The sequence below is a fragment of the Mytilus edulis genome, chromosome 11 (genome assembly GCF_963676685.1).
Source record: "Mytilus edulis chromosome 11, xbMytEdul2.2, whole genome shotgun sequence".
Lineage (NCBI taxonomy): Eukaryota > Metazoa > Mollusca > Bivalvia > Mytilida > Mytilidae > Mytilus > Mytilus edulis.
In genome coordinates this window covers 70,541,535-70,560,982 of record NC_092354.1, presented here as the reverse complement: position 1 = coordinate 70,560,982, position 19,448 = coordinate 70,541,535, and the positions used below count along the sequence as shown (strand labels likewise).

At 31.4% G+C, this 19,448-nt stretch overlaps 1 protein-coding gene across 3 annotated transcripts in view; it reads left to right on the top strand.

Annotated features, from left to right (window-relative positions):
* LOC139496175 (intermembrane lipid transfer protein VPS13A-like) overlaps positions 1-19,448 on the top strand; it is a 141,533-nt gene that overhangs the window by 16,530 nt on the left and 105,555 nt on the right. For all 3 annotated transcript variants that reach the window (XM_071284643.1, XM_071284644.1, XM_071284642.1), the window contains exons 6-22: positions 1,312-1,481; positions 2,389-2,448; positions 4,116-4,251; positions 4,730-4,967; positions 6,279-6,450; positions 7,932-8,097; positions 10,219-10,319; positions 10,879-10,946; positions 11,591-11,668; positions 12,296-12,497; positions 12,855-12,913; positions 13,587-13,739; positions 14,174-14,258; positions 15,274-15,318; positions 16,432-16,519; positions 17,205-17,322; positions 18,751-18,883. In XM_071284643.1, coding sequence (XP_071140744.1) covers positions 1,312-1,481; positions 2,389-2,448; positions 4,116-4,251; positions 4,730-4,967; positions 6,279-6,450; positions 7,932-8,097; positions 10,219-10,319; positions 10,879-10,946; positions 11,591-11,668; positions 12,296-12,497; positions 12,855-12,913; positions 13,587-13,739; positions 14,174-14,258; positions 15,274-15,318; positions 16,432-16,519; positions 17,205-17,322; positions 18,751-18,883 — 2,072 coding nt within the window. The remainder of the gene's footprint in view (positions 1-1,311; positions 1,482-2,388; positions 2,449-4,115; positions 4,252-4,729; positions 4,968-6,278; positions 6,451-7,931; positions 8,098-10,218; positions 10,320-10,878; positions 10,947-11,590; positions 11,669-12,295; positions 12,498-12,854; positions 12,914-13,586; positions 13,740-14,173; positions 14,259-15,273; positions 15,319-16,431; positions 16,520-17,204; positions 17,323-18,750; positions 18,884-19,448) is intronic.

Below are 19,448 nucleotides of genomic sequence, written 5' to 3'. Positions count from 1 at the left end.
TGTATAAATTTCTTTATTTAGAGTAAGCTCATTCTTGGTATCAATTTTTCTATCTAATTGAGAGGAAATAGATTGACCAATAAATTCTTTGGAATTTATTAGTTATAAATTGACTTTCCAATTCTGCTTTGAGCAATACATATTAATTTTCAACTGGACCATGCCAAATAATTTGCTTAGAATCACATCAAGTCTGATACTAGAAAACAGTCTATTAATTTTTTGAAATTTTTTGGTAATGTTTCAAATGATATTATTTTTAAATCCTGTCATATTCAGAAAAATACCCTATAAAAGTTGGCTATATAGTTGTGATTCAATGATAAGTATATAAGAAAACAAGTAAATTAGAAAACTGAGCTGTATAAATATGATTACATGATAAGAGATACATAAATCTATAATCAATACACTAGATATGGTTAATTAAACATGTACATCCGCAACGACAGAGATCACTTTATAGTCATAGATGGCAATTATGGAAAATTGATAATTATTAACCATTAAATGTATTGAGAAAAAATTGATAGAACTTCAGATAAAAGTGATACGATTGCTAGATGATGATTTCATTGTATATTGTAGGGATATTGATTTTGATGAATAAAATGAAGTTGTCTCTATTAAATCTACCATTGAAGGCAAATGTGAAACTACTGTATTTGGAAAATTAGGGTTATAGTTTTTTTTGTAATTTTTGTATTTTTTTTGTACAATTAGAAGAAAAAAGATGGTTATAGAAATTGAAAAAAAAATTATAATATTAGATGATTGATAAAAGTTGAAGAAACAATGATAAGAAAAAAACCAAAAGTAAAACTCAATTTGAAAGAAATTTTGCCATTTGATTATAGACTTTCTTTGGTTTTCATTAAGAGTTTGGTATTATTTCAATATTCTAATACAAATAAAGGCTCATGTGACATAATCAATGTTAACATCAACAACAACATATGCAAAATAGCAATAAACATCTGATCAATGATGTTTCGTGGACATTTCTCTGCCATATCTGATCTCTGGTCTCACGGTCATAAAACTTTCGAGCATGATTTAAGTACTCAGACTCTAAAATCAACCAATCAAATTGCTGGATTTCATGTTTCGAGCACGATTTTTGTGCTCCAAGCACTGAGCAAAGTTTTATGCCTTCAAGGCCAGGGCTGTCCCCCTTGGATGAGATATTGTAGCTTAGAAACACCCTCTTGTTTAAAGACCAATCCACCATCTATTGTTTCAACTTATTCCATCTTCAGTTAATAAATCAGTTTGTTTTATATTAAAAATGTTATTTGATATGTATTTCAGACAAGCCAAAAGAGGTTAAGAAGGACTCGTTTGCAGAAAAAATGGCAGCACAGATCATTAAAAACCTACAAGTACAAGTGATGAATGTTCATGTACGATATGAAGATAAATACTCCAATCCTAAACGTCCTTTCTCCATTGGTGTGTCGCTGAAGGAGTTACTCTTCCAGGTAATCTATAGGATAGGTTAACATTTTCTGAACAAAGACAGCTAAATACTGCCAAGGTATTCCATGGACTCCTTTCTCTCACCAAAGTTTTTACTTTCTCAAAATATCTTTTTTTCTATAACAACCAAAAGCCGCAAACATTCTTCTTTTAAACACACAAAATATTAGAAAGTCCTTACAGATTCTACAAAGTCAGATGTTTTTGTTTATAAATATCACATGTTATGTTAAGTTCAAATATTTTTGAATTGATAATTTTATTGTCTAATGTACAGTAACCTATATTTAAGGTGGTACCTAACACTACAGGGAGATAACTCTGTAAAATCAGCTGAATGTTTTAATTACACTGTGTTGTTAAGGGATTATCAAGCTTCTCAATGATCAAAATAAGTGTTTGTCAAATTGCTATATAACCAGTGTAATTTTTCTGATAAAACAGTTGGTTCAAATTTTTTGAAATTTTTATATGTTTGTAAAAGGGTGAAAGTAAATACTTTGTCAAAATTTTATGAAAATTAAACGAGCCAATTTAATTTTAGTGAAGGTGTTGGGTACCAACTTAACATAAAAATAGGACTAAGTGGTATGATTGTAAACATCAACATCTTACCATACAGCCTTCAACAATGATCAGAAACATTCTGTATAATAAGCTTTAAAGTCTATGGTTTGATAAATTGTGAGGATATGAATTCAGGATAAACAAAGATTAACAATATTTTGTTCTTTGAGATTGGAAATTTGTTGATTTGGTTACTTGAATGTAATTTCAACTGCTACAGGAAAACAAATGTATTTTTGGTGTATGATTTTTATTGCAAAATCAAAAGAAATTTATTCAGTTCTGGCGTGGGTATCATTATAAGTGAGAAGTAGCTCACAGTTTCACTTGTTTATGTTGTAGACAACAGATGAAAACTGGAAACCCTGTGTTATAAAGGAGGCAGTCACCCAGATTTTCAAGGTAATATACAGTATCATTTATCTCCCCAAATAACATTAACCTGATTAATTCAGTCCCTGAATGTGATCAACTCTCCAAATCACATGGACATTAACTCTTTATACAAAAACATGTCAGGAACCAAGGATTTATATTGGTGTTTCCTGGATGAGAGGGCCATTCAGCTGGTAGTTTAATGTAAATGAGATGGGTAAATCATGAGCTGATTCCCAATAATTAATTGGCAATTTTTATAAGCTATTCCTGAGGCATTAATGTAGCTATCGTTGATACACATTTTCAGTGGAATATGACTGCTGAATTATTTGAGATAGATCAACATGAATTACATTGTGCAGAGTTTAATAATTAAGTCTCCCAAACAAAGTTTGGAGACTTATTGTTTTTGCTCAGTTCTTATTATTTTTATTATTCTTCTTCTTTTTCTTTTTCTTTTTCTTTTTCTTTTTCTTTTTCTTCCGCCACATTAAAAATGAACTTGTCCGCAGCGTTTCTCCATAACCCCTGGTCAGATTAACTTAGGGTTTCATAGAATGTTAGACTAATATGTCTAGGTGAGCCATCGATCTTTCGTTTGTGGATTGGGGTCTATTAAGGCATATTTTTGGGGGCAGAAAGAAGGGAGGGGTTTACTATAGAACCCTATGGGATTTTTTTTTCTAAAATTTTCAAATGAATATAACTTGAAAACTATAAGTGATAGATACATGTAGTCTTCAGAAATGATTAAAGGACAATAAAACAAATCACATGAAATATAGGGGGAGTCCCTGGGGGGTCATCCCCGACCCCTTTAATTTGAGAATATGCTTTTATCTTGTAAACTGTCCAGATCCCCACCCCTAAACCTCATATATTCTTGAATGGGACAATAAAACAAATCAAATGAAATTAAAGGGAAGTCCCTGGGGGTCCTCCCCACCCCGTTCAATTTGAAAATGTGCTATTATCTTGTAAACGGTCCAGATCCCCACCCCTTAACCATATATATTCTTGTAGGGGACAATACAAAAAATGAAATGAAACAAAAGGGAAGTCCCTAGGGGGTCACCCGACCCCCTCTAGTTTGAAAACTTGTAAACGGTCCAGATCCCCACCCCTAAACCTCATATATTCTTGAATGAGACGATAAAACAAATCAAATGAAATTAAAGGGAAGTCCCTGGGGGTCCTCCCCACCCCGTTCAATTTGAAAATGTGCTATTATCTTGTAAACGGTCCAGATCCCCACCCCTAAACCATATATATTCTTGTCTAAGGGGACAATAAAACAAATGAAATGAAATAAAAGGGAAGTCCCTAGGGGGTCACCCCACCCCCTCTTGTTTGAAAACTTGTAAACGGTCAACATCCCCACCCCTTAACCATATATATTCTTGTATGGGACAATAAAACTAATCAAATGAAATGTAGGTAAAGTCCCTGGGGGTCATCACCACCCCCTCCTGTTTGAATACTTGTAAATGGTGGAGATCCCCACTCGTAAGCCATATATATTTTTTTATGAGACAAAAAATCAAATCAAATGAACATGGGACCATATGAATGGTGAGTTATGGGAGCTTTGTTTGGGAGACTTCGTAACAGCATCCTGTTACAATTACTTCTTGTTAATTGAATTGTATTAATAAGGATATTTTAATCGTATTTGTATTTTTCTGTTTTAGCTCATCAAACTGGATTCTTTAGCTGTATACTGGAACCCTAACTCAGAACAATTTGATGGCAAGGACAAGGCCACAGTTTTGTCTAAATTAACCAGTGGTGTGGCAGATAGTGAGAAAGATCCTGGCTTCCAATATTGTATGTTCACTGTTGACTTGCTAAACAGTTTAAATTTTGCAGTTCTGATTTTTTGAGTCAAAAGATATCACAGATATTCGTTTTCTTTAATATTTTGAAAGAAAATTTAATTTACATATCTAATTTTAAACATAGCAAATGGAAAATTAAGATTGATGTTTAAAATAAATTGTTAGCCAAATTGCAATGAATTTGAACTCAGCTTATACATGTTATAGTATGAACTTTGTCATTTTGGACAGTGTGTCAATTGTCAAGGTCAAAGTATACAAAAGAAGATGTGGTATGATAGCCAATGAGACCAATTCTCGACGAGACCAAATGACACAAAAATTAACAACTCAGGGTCACAGTATGGCTTACTTGTTAGACAGGCAATAAAATTCACAAAGCTTTAATATAACTGTATAAGATAGATATAAATGAGATATTTAACTTGAAAATATTACTTTCTGACATGCATTTTATTCTTTTTTAGTGATCAAACCAATCTCATCGGTAGCCCACCTTAGACTGAATACAAAACCAGAGCTCAACAAATATACCATTCCTAAAATATTTATGACAATTGTTTTTGATGACATTAGTGTAGGACTATCAAAACTGCAGTTTGATGATGTTTTAGAAATGTTAGAATCCTTAGAGAGAATGAACCTACTGAGTAAATACAGGAAGTACAGACCAGATGTTCCTCACAAGAAACATGCAAAACAATGGTAAGAAGTAGTCTGGTACAAACAGTATAAATATACCATCTAAAACAATGGTATGTAGTTGTCTGTTACAGACAGTATAAATATACCATACAAAACAATGGTAGGTAGTTGTCTGTTACAGACAGTATAAATATACCATACAAAACAATGGTAGGTAGTTGTCTGTTACAGACAGTATAAATATACCATACAAAACAATGGTATGTAGTTGTCTGTTACAGACAGTATAAATATACCATACAAAACAATGGTAGGTAGTTGTCTGTTACAGACAGTATAAATATACCATACAAAACAATGGTAAGAAGTAGTCTGGTACAAACAGTATAAATATACCATACAAAACAATGGTAGGTAGTTGTCTGTTACAGACAGTATAAATATACCATACAAAACAATGGTAGGTAGTTGTCTGTTACAGACAGTATAAATATACCATACAAAACAATGGTATGTAGTTGTCTGTTACAGACAGTATAAATATACCATACAAAACAATGGTAGGTAGTTGTCTGTTACAGACAGTATAAATATACCATACAAAACAATGGTATGTAGTTGTCTGTTACAGACAGTATAAATATACCATACAAAACAATGGTATGTAGTTGTCTGTTACAGACAGTATAAATATACCATACAAAACTATGGCATGTAGTTGTCTTTAACAATCTTCAAAAATCATCATCAAATTTAAATACAAATCTTTCCTCTGCTACAAAAAAAAAATAATTCACAAGTATTGTCCAATTGCTTTTTTTTGGATAAAAGTTCTCTGACATTCTTCATAATTAAAATCTGTCCGCCATAATATAACCAAAAGCAAGGTGGAAGATACAGAAAGAATATACATACTCATAAGTGAGAAATGACAAACACCATGGCTAAAAAAGAGGAATGACCAAAAGCAAAAATAGTATGCAAAATACAACATAAAAACAGAGAAAACTAAATATAGAGCAACCTGAACCCACAAAAAATGGGTGTGACCTCAGGTTTTCATTGAGGGTAGGTAAATTCATCTCCACATGTGATTAGGTAAATGAAAGTGGCATTAAACACTTATTAACAAACAAACAATAAATTTACGTATACTTTTGGCAAGTTATTACCTGAAACATGATGAAATTTTATTGGCAAAAAATTGATTTGCATTCATCATAATGATATCATTTCCTGTTAAGCTATCCAAAAAAAATGTTGCTATGTGTGACCTTTGCAGAAATCCAAAATATTACTACAAAAATAATAATTATGATATGCACCCAAACAGACCTAACTGGTATTAACACACAATTTTATTTATTGAAGGTGGCACTATGCAATGAACAGTGTACTGGAAGAGGATATTCGTAACAGAAGGAAGATGTGGTCCTGGTCTTATATAAACCAACATAGGAGTACTATGAAACAGTATAGAGAGGCGTATGTTAAAAAACTGGATGGCAAAAAGGTTTCTAAAGAACTGCAGAAAACTCTTGATGTAAGTGTACTATGATTTTCCCTTCTGTCAGGAAATTTTCATGTGTAAAATTTGGTGCAATGTTCACTTTAGGCATTTTATCACCCTAATTAAACATTTTGCACTGCCTCTTTAAATTTATGGCATATATAAGGTTTCGAAACTCTAACAATAAAGCTGGTTAATAATTTACTTTCATTCTAATGCAAAAACTGCAAACAAAACAAATGCTGTTGAAAGTAGATTATTTTACCATCCCAATATGTTTGGAAATGTCAACTACTGTGGATTCATTATTGTGGGTACCAGTTTTAGTGGATTAAGGTACCTAACACTACAGGGAGATAACTCTGTAAAATCAGCAGAATGTTTTAATGACATTGTGTTCATAAGGGAATATCAAGCTTCTCAATGATCAAAATAAGTGTTTGTCAAACTGCTATATAACCAGTGTAACTTTTCTGATTAAACAGTTGGTTCAAATTTTTTGAAATTTTTATATTTTTTTCAAAGGGTCAAAGTAAATAATTTGTCAAAATATTAAGAAAATGAAAGAGCCAAATTAAATTTAGTTAAAGTGTTAGGTACCACCTTAAGGAAAACTTACATGTCCATGGATATTTTATTTCATGGTTTTTAATGAAGTCTTTATGCCCGCCTACAGAAAACTTGTTATTGTTTGACACCTGTATTCATGAAAACTACGTTAATTGATATCCAACCAATGATAATGAATCCATAGTGAATGTTTGTTTAAAAGTAAAAAAATCTATTTGTTTTCAGTAATATAATATGTAGAGACAACAACATCTGGGTTACCGCAAGGTGATAGTTTTATTGAGTCGACATGTTTCGCCGCTAATGCGGCATCATCAGGACAATATTACAGAGTTTACATGTTCATAAAGTGTATATAATGCGGTTGTATTAATTATGACGTAAAAGAATAAAAGTGAAAGTGAAAATGTAAAATAGTGTTCATAATGTAGCAAGAATAAAAGTTAAAAATAGAAATAAAAACAAATGTTTATCTTGACTGGTATGTACCGTAGTCACTGTGATTGAGGTTCATATATAAATAGAAAGTGAAAGTGAAATTAAAATAAGAATCTAGTATAGTTAAAAGTGAAAGTTAGTCAATAAAGTTATTAACGATGTGGTTAGCTGCTATTCTTGCACGTCTGTGTAGAGGTCCTCATAGTGGTTTATAAAATGTCAGTTCATTTCCAAATAGGACAACACCCCATTGGCCATCCCGTACCAATTCAACTGGCTTCGCTCCGAGGGAGGTACTGCTTCCATTGAGGTAGTAAAGGGTGAAGTGTATGATTGCCGCAATTTTGGGAATTGTAAATCTTGGTAGATATGTTCATAAAAATTAACTTTGATAATAAAATGTCCGTGGATCAGGCTTTTCTTTGTAAATTAGGTTTGTGGTTTATGTGGTTCATCCTTTTCAGTAATGTCAAAGTTTCAGGCTTTTTATATTTTTTTCATTTTAGGACTGTGAGAAAGTGTTAAATGTCTTCAGTATAACCTTAATGAGACAACAAGCTGAGGTAGAGGCAGCAAAACTTGGCGCTAAGAAAGCTCAGGAGAAAGGAAGTGGATGGTTTGGTGGCTGGTTGGGTGGCAAGAAAAAGTCGGGTGAAAAGAAAGAAGATATAAGTAGGTCATTCTTAAAACAATATAATGTATGATATAGAAATAAGTAGGTTAATCATTTAAAAGTAGGTCAAGCATAATTTAAGCTTTTGTCCATATTGATAATTTGGCATTGCTTTCAGATATTTGTTATCACTTTTTTGATTTATTTGAAAAGACTGGTCTTAGTTTAAGCATATTTTATTGTCCAAGACATTGACAATAGGATCAGACACATGTTTTTCAACTTAGAACGTCTGCTCAATTACTTACAATTACATACAAATAATCAATAAATGAACAAAATAAAATACAGTTGACTCCACTTATTTGCATACCACTTAATAACATAATTCGGTTAACTGCATACTCCTGCACAAAACCATTTCCCATTCATCTAATATTAAATTGTCCAGATATATGGCAATGGCAATTTGGTGATTACATTTTTCCTGAATGCATCATTATTCTCCCTTTTATTTCATGTTTACTTTTGTGTTGTTTGAATAAAGTTTTAAAACAGTTTCTTTCGTGTTGATAAGAAGGAATTTGATTTTGAAATAAGCCTTGATGTGTACACAGATAAAGTTTCCATGTCTATTTTAAATCTTGAGGACATACAAATGTCAAACAGGTAATTGTTATAAAACACTTATTGATTGGATTTCATATATTTTCCATAGATTACATTTGGGGTGAATTTTATAAACAATAAGTTTGTCCGACCATTCGTCCGTCCGTCTGTTCGTTCATTCTTTTATCTGTCTCTACTGCTTCAGATTTAAGTTTTTGATGAAGTTGAAGTCCAATCAACTTGAAACTTAGTACACATGTTTGTTTGCTATGATATGGTCTTTCAAATTTTAATGCCAAATTAGAGTTTTTACCCCATTTTCATGGACCACTGAACATAGAAAATGATAGTGCGAGTGGGGCATCTGTGTACTATGGACACATTCTTTTTTTTAATATATTTTATACCACACATCTGCATTGTAAAATAATTTTAATGTGAATGGATCATACATGTAGAACTTTTTTGAAATCCATTATCTTAATTGATTACTAATTACAGATGGTGATAGCACTGGTAAGATGACTGAAGTGAAAGTTTTATGTATTTGTGTGTAATGGTTTTTTTTCTCATCTAACTTGATTTTTGTGAAAGATTTGAATTTGAATTTCTTGTGCACATTTATGAAGTAAAAGCACTGATATTTTTATCTATTTTGTATTTTCATCATCTATATAAGAAATAAGTGATAACCTTTTTGAAGGATAAGGATTGAACTAAATGCCTACAGCCACATTGGTAGTTGGAGTTTGAATTTCAGAGGTTTCGGCTAGCATAGAAACAAGTTTGGCTTTTTATTGTGTATTTCAATGAACAGCTATGTACACATAGTTACTTCAGGGTCATTCAAAAATTAAATGTATTGTGGGTTGCAAGAAAACTTTTTATCAGGCAATCAATTAAAAATGCAATTTTTGTTCAGGACCCAAACAATTTTATGATAATTCCTGCCTTGTATTTGTCATATAAAGGATCATGACCAAATGATGACCAATTAAAAACTAAGAACAAGCAAATCACATGTTTTTAATAAAAGAAATAATAATAGGTTTGGAAAGCTTAAAGTTTTTAAAGAGAAAAGAGTTTGAGTAAAAAGGATAAACAATTGGCCTGGAATATGTAAAAATCAACCAGGAAAGAGAACATTGTCAGCTTATAGTATTATGTGGAGTGGCTAGATTTTGAAATTTGTAATTTAAGTATTTGATGAGTGTGCATGATTTCTTTTTGTATAAAAATTTACACTTTCATGATTTAAGCACTGCAGCTATAAGATATTAAAACTTTTTTTTTTCCACCAGAATATATACATGTATTTGATACAGAATTGATTTAATAAATATCAAAGCATGCAAAATTGGATATTTTTAGAATGGTATTAATGAATTAATAATCTTTTAGACATAGAAAAAAAATTGGTTTAGAAGAGCATGGCAAATCTGATCTGTAGAGAAAAGTATGAAAGTCATTTACTAAAAAGTTTCTTACAGCATTTTTTTTATTCATATGCATTGATATTAATGTTATTCTTTGGTTTATATGTAATGATGTATGATATTCTATATTTACAGAGGATAAATTCCAAGAGCAGTTTACATCAGATGAGAAATCGAAGTTATACGATGCTATTGGATACGAGGAAAATGAAGCAGATCCCACACTTCCTAAAGAAGTAAGATTTAGTTATATTACTTGTATAGACTTAAGGGTTCTGACCGTTCTGTTTAGACAGGTATCCAGTTGATACAGTATCTGTTTAGAGATCTAGAGGTGTCTAGTTTAAAAATAGAAAATATCATATGAAATTTTCAATTTCACATCTGTATCAACCCCAGACACTAATATAATCGCAAGACCTATGCATGGCTGATGCTTGATGATTGCTGTTAACTGTATTACACATACAATTTATCCGTAGGTACAACTAAGTATAAAATAAAGTTTTATGTAGGCATATATTGATTTGATAAAAAATGAATCAAACATATTTACCATTTAAAGATTTTAGAGATTAAGTTAGAAAAGAATTATAAAACATTTTCTGTCATAAGAATGATACTTTATAAATATTGCTGATCAAATACAGAATTATTTAAAATTCAAAAACACTTATTTATTGAATGCTTAAAAAGGGAAGACTATATTTCAGATACTATCAATGATGTATGAAAATCAGAATCTTTTTGTAGGCGGCTCAAAGGGTATACTTATTTTATGTTATTATTTTTCAGTTTGTTGCTTTAAGATTGGTGACAAAATTAACCAAGATGTCCATTACACTGAGAGATGATGCCTCAAAGTAAGTGAATAATACTTTGGGTTCATTTATTGTCGTTGTGACCTAGGGTTCATTTATTGTCGTTGTGACCTATTTTTTGTGGATATAGGATTTTGTGGGTTTTCATCTGTTCCCATGAAAATTGGTATTCCATGAATAATAGTGAATCCTCGAGCTATATAGAGCTCAGTACTGTTAACCAACTTCTTTTGTGAGTGATATTTCATAGCTGTTTTTATTATGTCTTATCCACTTTGCTTCAATTTATTTAAGCAGTTTCTTTCCTTTGATAATGTATACATAAGACAAGATCAAACTTTGACATATTTATAACAATTTTTAGATGTTATTTTTCTTGCAGAAGTCATATAAATAACTCACAGAGATTTATATTTGGTTTACAGTATAAATTAAAATCATGCTCTTATTATATGTGGTACTGGTACCTCTCTAACATTTTTGAATGTTTTCTCATTTAAAATCTAATTAAATCATTGGGTTCATGAATGCATCTTTTTTTAATCCAGTACATATGTTAATTCCTGTGTTTGTGACATGATCTTTTATTATGATGAAAGAGAGTTCTAAACACCCAATACACTGTTGTTCCCAAAACAGAACACTATTTTTAAATTGGTTGATTGAACTATAATTGTTTTTTTCAGAGATTCTCACGTGATAAAGTTACAGCTCAAAGATGTGTTCAGTTCTGTTGGACAGAGGCCTGCAGCTAATGCTATAATGTATGTAGATTGTAAATGGATTTTATTTGGTCGTTTAGAGTTTAATGCTATTCTATTAAAACATACATGTACTGTATAATGACCAATATTTACCTCCCTCCATTTTATTTTAACTCTGTATTGCTTCCTCATTTTAAAATATATCATATGCGTTCCTCTGTCGCCTGTCCTTCATTAACATGTCGATCAAAACAACTCAAAAATGCTTTGACCAATTGTCAAAAAACTTTGGTGAATTGTTTATATCTATTGACATAAGCTCACTTTCTATTTCTATAAATTTAAGATTTTACTTTTCCCAGTTATGGGATTTTTATTTATAATAAAAGGGGATTATTCTAGTTTTCTGACAATATGGCTTTTAGCAGTTTCATAAACTTTGGTTACTGGTTTATATCTATCAAAATAAGCTCCCTTTATCATGTTTATTTTTATTTTTTCATTTCTGATATTACATCAAGGAGTCGTGGAACTTTATTTGTTGAAAAAGGGATGGGCATATCATTAGCTCATGGTGCAGCTCTTTATTTATAGTACTTTTTTTGCAACATCTTAAGCTGATTCCTTTTTGACGGAAATAGTCCTGTGGATAACATTTGTTTGCATGGCAAATTGTATTCATTGCAGGGTTGAAGCCAAGATGGACAAATTTACTGTACAGGGCACACCTCAAAATGGACAGTCTCCATACATGGCCTTGTCACAGACCAAAGAGGCTGACCAAGTGTATTCTCTGCTCAATGCTTGGTTTGAAACCAATCCACTAGATGGAGCTTGTGACACCAGAGTGAGGCTTAATAGCAGACCCTTACAGATTATATATGATGCTGTATGTAGTTTTAACATTTTTAACTAGCAGAAAGAATTATTCCTATTAAACAAGATGTTAGTTAAAAAGGTTAATTTGTCTAATGATATATAATTACTTACACCTTACTCAGTACCAATTTTAAAGCATCAGATATGCATTTTGACAATTAATGCCTCTTCGTTGATGGCCTAGGCCAAACTATTTGAATATCCAAAATCTAATTAGAATGTTGAAGAGCTGGTATAAGTTCAATTTCTTTTTTGCATTCCACTGACAGATGGAACTAATTTTGTGTAGTCAACATTACACTTTTTACACATCAATAGCAGGCTAGACTTTAGATATCTTGACTGGACATGTGTTTATTATTTTTAGGTGACAATAAACAATTTAGTCAAGTTCTTCAAGCCACCAGAGGATGTTTATCTTCAACAGTAAGTTATATATATCTTATTATATCTTATTGTGATTTGTTAAAAATTTACAGATGTGCCAGTATCACATGATATGCCCACCATCAAATCAATGATAGTGTACATTTAATGCTGATTAAATTATAGGTTATCAATAGTTCATGATAAGAGGGAGTTCCTAGCTATATATATATAGAGTACATTCTGGTTGAATGGCAACAGCTCTCAGATCAGGTGTAGTAATGTTAAAAACATTCTCACTTGAGTAGCTTGTAGTGAAAATTATCACTAAAACAAAATTTAAGGAACTATACTGTGTGTAAAAATTCTTCAATAGAGTCATCAAAAAAATGTCTAGCTTTGGACACTTAAATCTGGAAGGACTAAATCTATAAAAATGTCTCGATTGTATGGAAGCTGACTAACTGATTTAAAAAAAAACTAATACAAAGACTTTATAAGCAGTAGTTATATGACCTTATTTTGGTTATAATACCTTCTTGCAGTACCTGGTACTTTTACCTATCTACACTGCTAATTAGTACCGCCTTAATTAAGGAGTTTAAGAAATAACCAAAAAAGTACCATATACAAATAGGAAAAATATAATTCCACATGAAAGATAAATAAACCTGTGTTTCCTAAACAACAGCAATGACCTTTTTATTTGATTCATATATTATTGATTCTCCAGACTGTCTGAGGCAGCAGTGGCTAAGTTTGAACAGATTAAGGAACAGTCGGCGACAGGATTACAACACGCTATAGAACAGAGGAAATATACTGAGATATCTGTCGATCTACAACCTTCTTATGTTATCATACCAGATAAAGGATACTATACAAAGTAAGTTTAAACACTGAGGTTGGGAGTTTGAAACCCCTCACTCCAAGAGTGATTCAAAAAAAGAAATATGGTCACTTTGGTCTTCTGAACATCAATGGAAACTTTGCCAAACTCAAGAAACTAGTGCGTCCTTTTTGTTTTGCAGGATGTATAAGTATGCAGCCATGATCCAGTCAGAATGAGATCAAAAATGATAACAAAAAATGTCCGTGTCATTTTGGTCATTTTGGTTCCTTGTGGACAGTTGTCTCATTGGCAATCATACCACATCTTCTTTTTTTATATAGACAATAAATCTGTAGATAAACATTTATGTATCAATAAATACATGTATACTCAAATCTGTATAAAACATTTAAAAATTGATACTAATCGGGAGTATACACAACTGCGTACTATATACAGCTAAATACGGTACCTTTGTACACTTGTAGAGATGGTAAAGCACTTATCCTTGACCTTGGTAATTTGAAGGTCGCCACTGAGAAGAGCCAGTCCAAGTACTCTAAAGGACAACAGGTATACAGGCTTTATTTTCTACTCTCATTATTGTAGTTCATCAAAGAAACTATAAATAAATCACTTGTATATCCTTTGTAGTTTTTTCAAAATCTTATTTTTTGGGATTTGGCTTTAATTTTGTCTTTGTTTGTGTCTTAAATTTATGTTCTCTACTGTGCTTAAACTTTTATGCTTAGATTGTGCATAAAATTAAATCTCTGTCCTTAAAATTTTATGTATTTGATTGTGCTTGTAATTGTACATTTAGTGAATGCTTGTTGTAGTAGAACTGTGTTGATATATTTGCCTTGCATTGCTTTTTTAAAGTGCTACTTGCATTAAGGATGCTCGCTTGTCATGTTTTGGAATTTTGGTCAGATTTTCCGAATTCTCTGGTTTTATCCATTTGAATGCCTTAACAAATTTTGCCCAGTGACCCCCATTTTTCATTTTATGATTCTTTTACATGTATAATGATAAACTGTCTGTAAAAGTCTTATAAAATTTTAATTAATTTTTAATAGTTTTTGAGGACTTAAACTTGTCAATGATAAAGCTATGAAAAGTCAAGAGAGAAAATTTTCCCGCCAAATCAAAAACAAGCACGGTGACCTATATATTTTGTTTGCTCTTTTGATTCCTTTATTAGTCCCCTATCAATATATGCTAGTGTTTTGAAAAGTTAAAATGTGAAAAGATGTTTCAGGTTGTTCTTTTTTCCTTGAAAAGGAATTCCAAATTTCCCAAAAAATTAAAATGGAATTCCATCATGACCATGGGGTTTAAATGGATCATTTGAAATTAAAGTGAGAGGTCCTCTTTAAAAAATTAAAAGTTACTGTATAGCAACAGTGTAAAGAATATGTATGAGGTCCTTGAATTTTGCAATTCTAAAAAATGAGAAGTCCACGAAAGACCTGTCTTGATCCTCTGACCTACACAATTGAACCCCTGAATTCACAGCTTAGTAATAAATATTAGGATAAGCCTTTTATATATGTTTGTGCTATAAATATTAGTGTTTGATTTTAAGCTTTGGTATACTGGAATGAATCTCATACAAGAAAGGCCAAAAATGGTAGTTTGTTTTGTTTTGTTATGTTTGTTTGTTAGTGTTTTTTTTTTACAATTGTCTTGAAATCAAACTAACTGCAAGTCAAGGAATTTAAACCTGTGCACATTTACGTTTAATTGAATTCACATTATATTTTCTTAATATTGTGGATACATTTATTTTCATGGATACCAATTTTTGAATTGATGTGAAAATTGATTTTTTGTTTGGACCAATTCTGTTTACAAATAAATTTAAAGGAAATTTAAATTTGATTGAACACTGGAACTCTAGTTCACATCTATAGTAAAAATCAATGAAACTTTGTATCCATCAAATAAATAGGATTCACAGTATAGCATGCATTGTTTATGTTCCAAGTATTTGTTTCAGGAGGTGAAGGGTTCTTATTTATAGCTGCATTACAATGTTAAATATTGTGTTCTTTAAAGTTATATTTATCTCTCAACTATTGTCCCTTTACCAATTACAAACACTTACATGGTCTTACACGTAATGATCATGTATGAAATTTTCAACCTATTTTTGATTGAGACAATATTAGCTATTATCTTAACTGGAGTGACAGTTCATTATTTCGTTGTTTAAAGTATGTATTAACATCATAATTTCACTAGACGATGCCTGCAAAATTGAGGAGAATGTTGAAAGAAAAGAGATTATACATTTAGGGGGCTGTAAGTCAAATAAACTTATGCAAAAACGTATAAGACACAGATTGAAAACGGTCTCCTAATTCTGTTTTTTGCTAAAAAAAATTGTGGGAAAAAACTTGTTTTAAAGACAAATTTAGGAAGTACAAACACTACAATTATTCATCATATCACAAATATTTTTGACTTTGTATGGAGTCAGAAAAGATGCAGCTCAATGAAATCAGTCTCTTCTTTTAGTAGTATAGTATCATCCAGTAAGTCATTTTTTTAGTTAAAGTAACATTAGAATAAGGTATGAAAGAAATGACCATTCAACATTGTATGTATGTCTGCAATCAACACAAAATCACCAAGTACACCAATCAACAAATAACATGAAAATATGGATATGTTAAACAATTGACCCTCCCCCTTTTAAACTGGATAAGCATGATAATATATGTGTTTATGATTTTTTTAGATGGAAACTGTAGAAGAGCTGATGAAACGAGCATATGATAGATTTAACATTACCCTGGGCAGAGTACAGGTGTTATTTTCTAGTTCAGGTAAATTGGAATAGGTTAATAAAATGTAATTACCAAACTTTCCATGGGCTGTACAGGCTTCAACAATTAGGTAAACCCATAAAACACAGCAAGCTATGAAATGCTACCACTTGACAGATGTAAACCAATTTAATCCCAACCCTCCCCTGGGACAGTGGTGCAACAGAACGACAAGAGAAAAAAGTATAGAAATCAGTAGTTAAATTCTTAACTTTTTAGATTGCCACAAAGAATTAATAAAACAAACAAAAAAAAGCTTTTACAACTCAAAGTGTTATTAATCTTAGAGTACACACGTATAGTGGAAACAAGTTCTACCACTGACTACACAAATAATTTGAATAGCTGAATCTTCCCATTGTTATTTATTTGTTAACTTAAGAAATATTTATACCGGTACTAGTATATGAAATTATTTGATTTAAGAAATAGAATTTTGCAGAAAGTCTTGTAATATACTGGTACAAATTTTAATTTCTGTTAGCTGTTTTATTTTTATCTAAAAGGTATTTGGGGTTTCCTATACCAAAACAAGGATCAAAGTAATTTCTGCCTATTTTATTTGAGACAATAAGCTACACATGTCTTTGAGACGTGCACATTCTTTTAATAAAAAAATAAACCATGCGATTTAAAAGTACATCATATTTCATTCAGTAAAGAAGTTACAAATGTTTAATTTCAGGAGAGGAGTGGAGAGTATGTAGAAAGCAGCCTAAATCACCTATGCATATATTAGAACCAATCTCTATAAATATTGTACTACAGAAATGTATGTTTGATAAAGACCCTAGAATGGCCAAGTGAGTATTGGCTGCAATGCTAAAAAAAGTCCATACATCAGAGGTTGTAATGTAAGTTGTTACTTCACTGGTTTCAAAATGCAGAGAATGTAAGTTGGCTAAATATATACATCACAAATGGTTTTGGCTTTTCTTGCTTTCCACAGTGGAATTGAACTCTTGATGAGCAAGTCATCTTACTTGTTCACTCTGTTCATCCAAAGGAATGGACATACGGCCCGAGACCACAATTAATTCCTCTATCATTTCTTTATAACGTTTTTTCCCATTAAAAAAGTTTTGCCTATTCTTTTTGTCTAATTTTTTGTGTGTGTAATGTACAGTACAAGTCCAAAAATATATGCAATTTTCAGAAAAATTGCATGTTTACATCATACAAATTTGGCCAATACACATCCATTCCCCTATAGGCAGGTCAAGAGATGATCCAAAAAGTGTAAATATTACCTTTTTGCACCTGGCCTAATCACTCTTTCCTTATTAAAATCAGTTAAAATAAAACATCTAAAAGTTTATTTCAGCTCTCTTCTTTCATTTCCACCCCAGAAAAGCTAAGAAATGAATGAGAAAGGGAAAGAAAAAAAATTAAGAAAAACTACACTACAATTAAAGGGAAATATATTCGTGAACAACGAAAAGCGTGGTCATTAATTGTGGTCTTGGGCCATACTGTTTCTTTGTATGCCTGTACTGCTTAGCAAATTGGGGCATTAGTACATCCTGCAATTGGTTTCTATTCTCTCATTTTATTTTGCTATACTCAAATATTATGAAACTTATCCACAATACTGATTACCACCAATTTTGAATTTGAATGGTTTCAATTTCACATTTTTTGAGCTACGTCCCTTTATAAATGCATTAGCCACTCAATACTGTATAATAAACAACTTGTCCCTCCAAATAAGTGTTTCAATGCTGTAGGGGATTGTAGGCTTAGCCTAATAAATACAAATTACTTTGACCTGTGTCCTCTCTTAACAGTAACAGGATACAAGATGATATTACTCTAGTATGCATTCCACAAATCGTTATTAAACATTTTTTTATCAAATCAGGTATAAAATTTGATTTTTATGTTCCATTTATGGGCATTATGTTTTTTGGTCTGTGTATCTGATCATTAGTCCATCATTTGGTCCATTCTTCTGTCCCGTTTCAGCTTAAAGTTTTTGGTCAAGGTAGTTTTTGACAAAGTTAAAGTCCAATCAACTTGAAACTTAGTACAAATGTTCCCTATGATATGATCTTTCTTATATTACTGCCAAATTAGAGTTTTGATCCCAATTTTTAATGTCCACTTAACATAGAAAATGATAGTGTGAGTGTACTATAAAGTGGTTTTGGTTTGAATTTGACTGTATACTGTTTCATTAATGTAAAATAAAAACTTTTTTAATTCATAGTAAGAAATGATATTCTTTTCAGAATGAAGGTGTCTGGAGAATTGCCATTGTTAAAGTTGAATATGTCTGACCAAAGACTTCATGATCTCATCGGTTTGGCTGACAGTATACCGCTCCCAGAGTCAACACCTGCGCCTAAAGAGGAGGTCTTCCTTGTAAGTATACCTCAAATGTGATTGGCTGAGAACATTTAAGTTTAAAAATTAGTGCAGACAAAAAGACTTTATGGCTATTTAGAAATATGGCTGGTTGACCCGAGAATCTGCACCTCTTGTACAACAGTCACTTTTCCGTTGTCGCTCAAGATATTTTCTTTTATGACATCAAAATTTTACATGAGTCTTTGTGATGCTCAGTCATGGTGGACAAATAGCAATAAGGTGTATTTTTTTTGAAAGAGTTATTCCGTTGGAATATAAATAATAAAATAATATAAATAACAGAAGATTTGAGATACAAGAGTTTTTAGAATTTCAAAGTTATATATAGCTATATGTACCAGGGCTTCCAAAACTGTCATATATTCCGGACATTTGATGTATGTCCGTTAAAAGTCCGGCTGGGCAAAGCATGAAACGGTCATATACATTTTAGTTTTCAAGGCTTTTTCGGTCATTTTAACATAATTCACGATCTTTTTGACCCAACCTTTTGCCTTTAACATCTACACATTTCCGGTCATAAAAGTGACATGATGATTAATTACTATCAAAACAACCC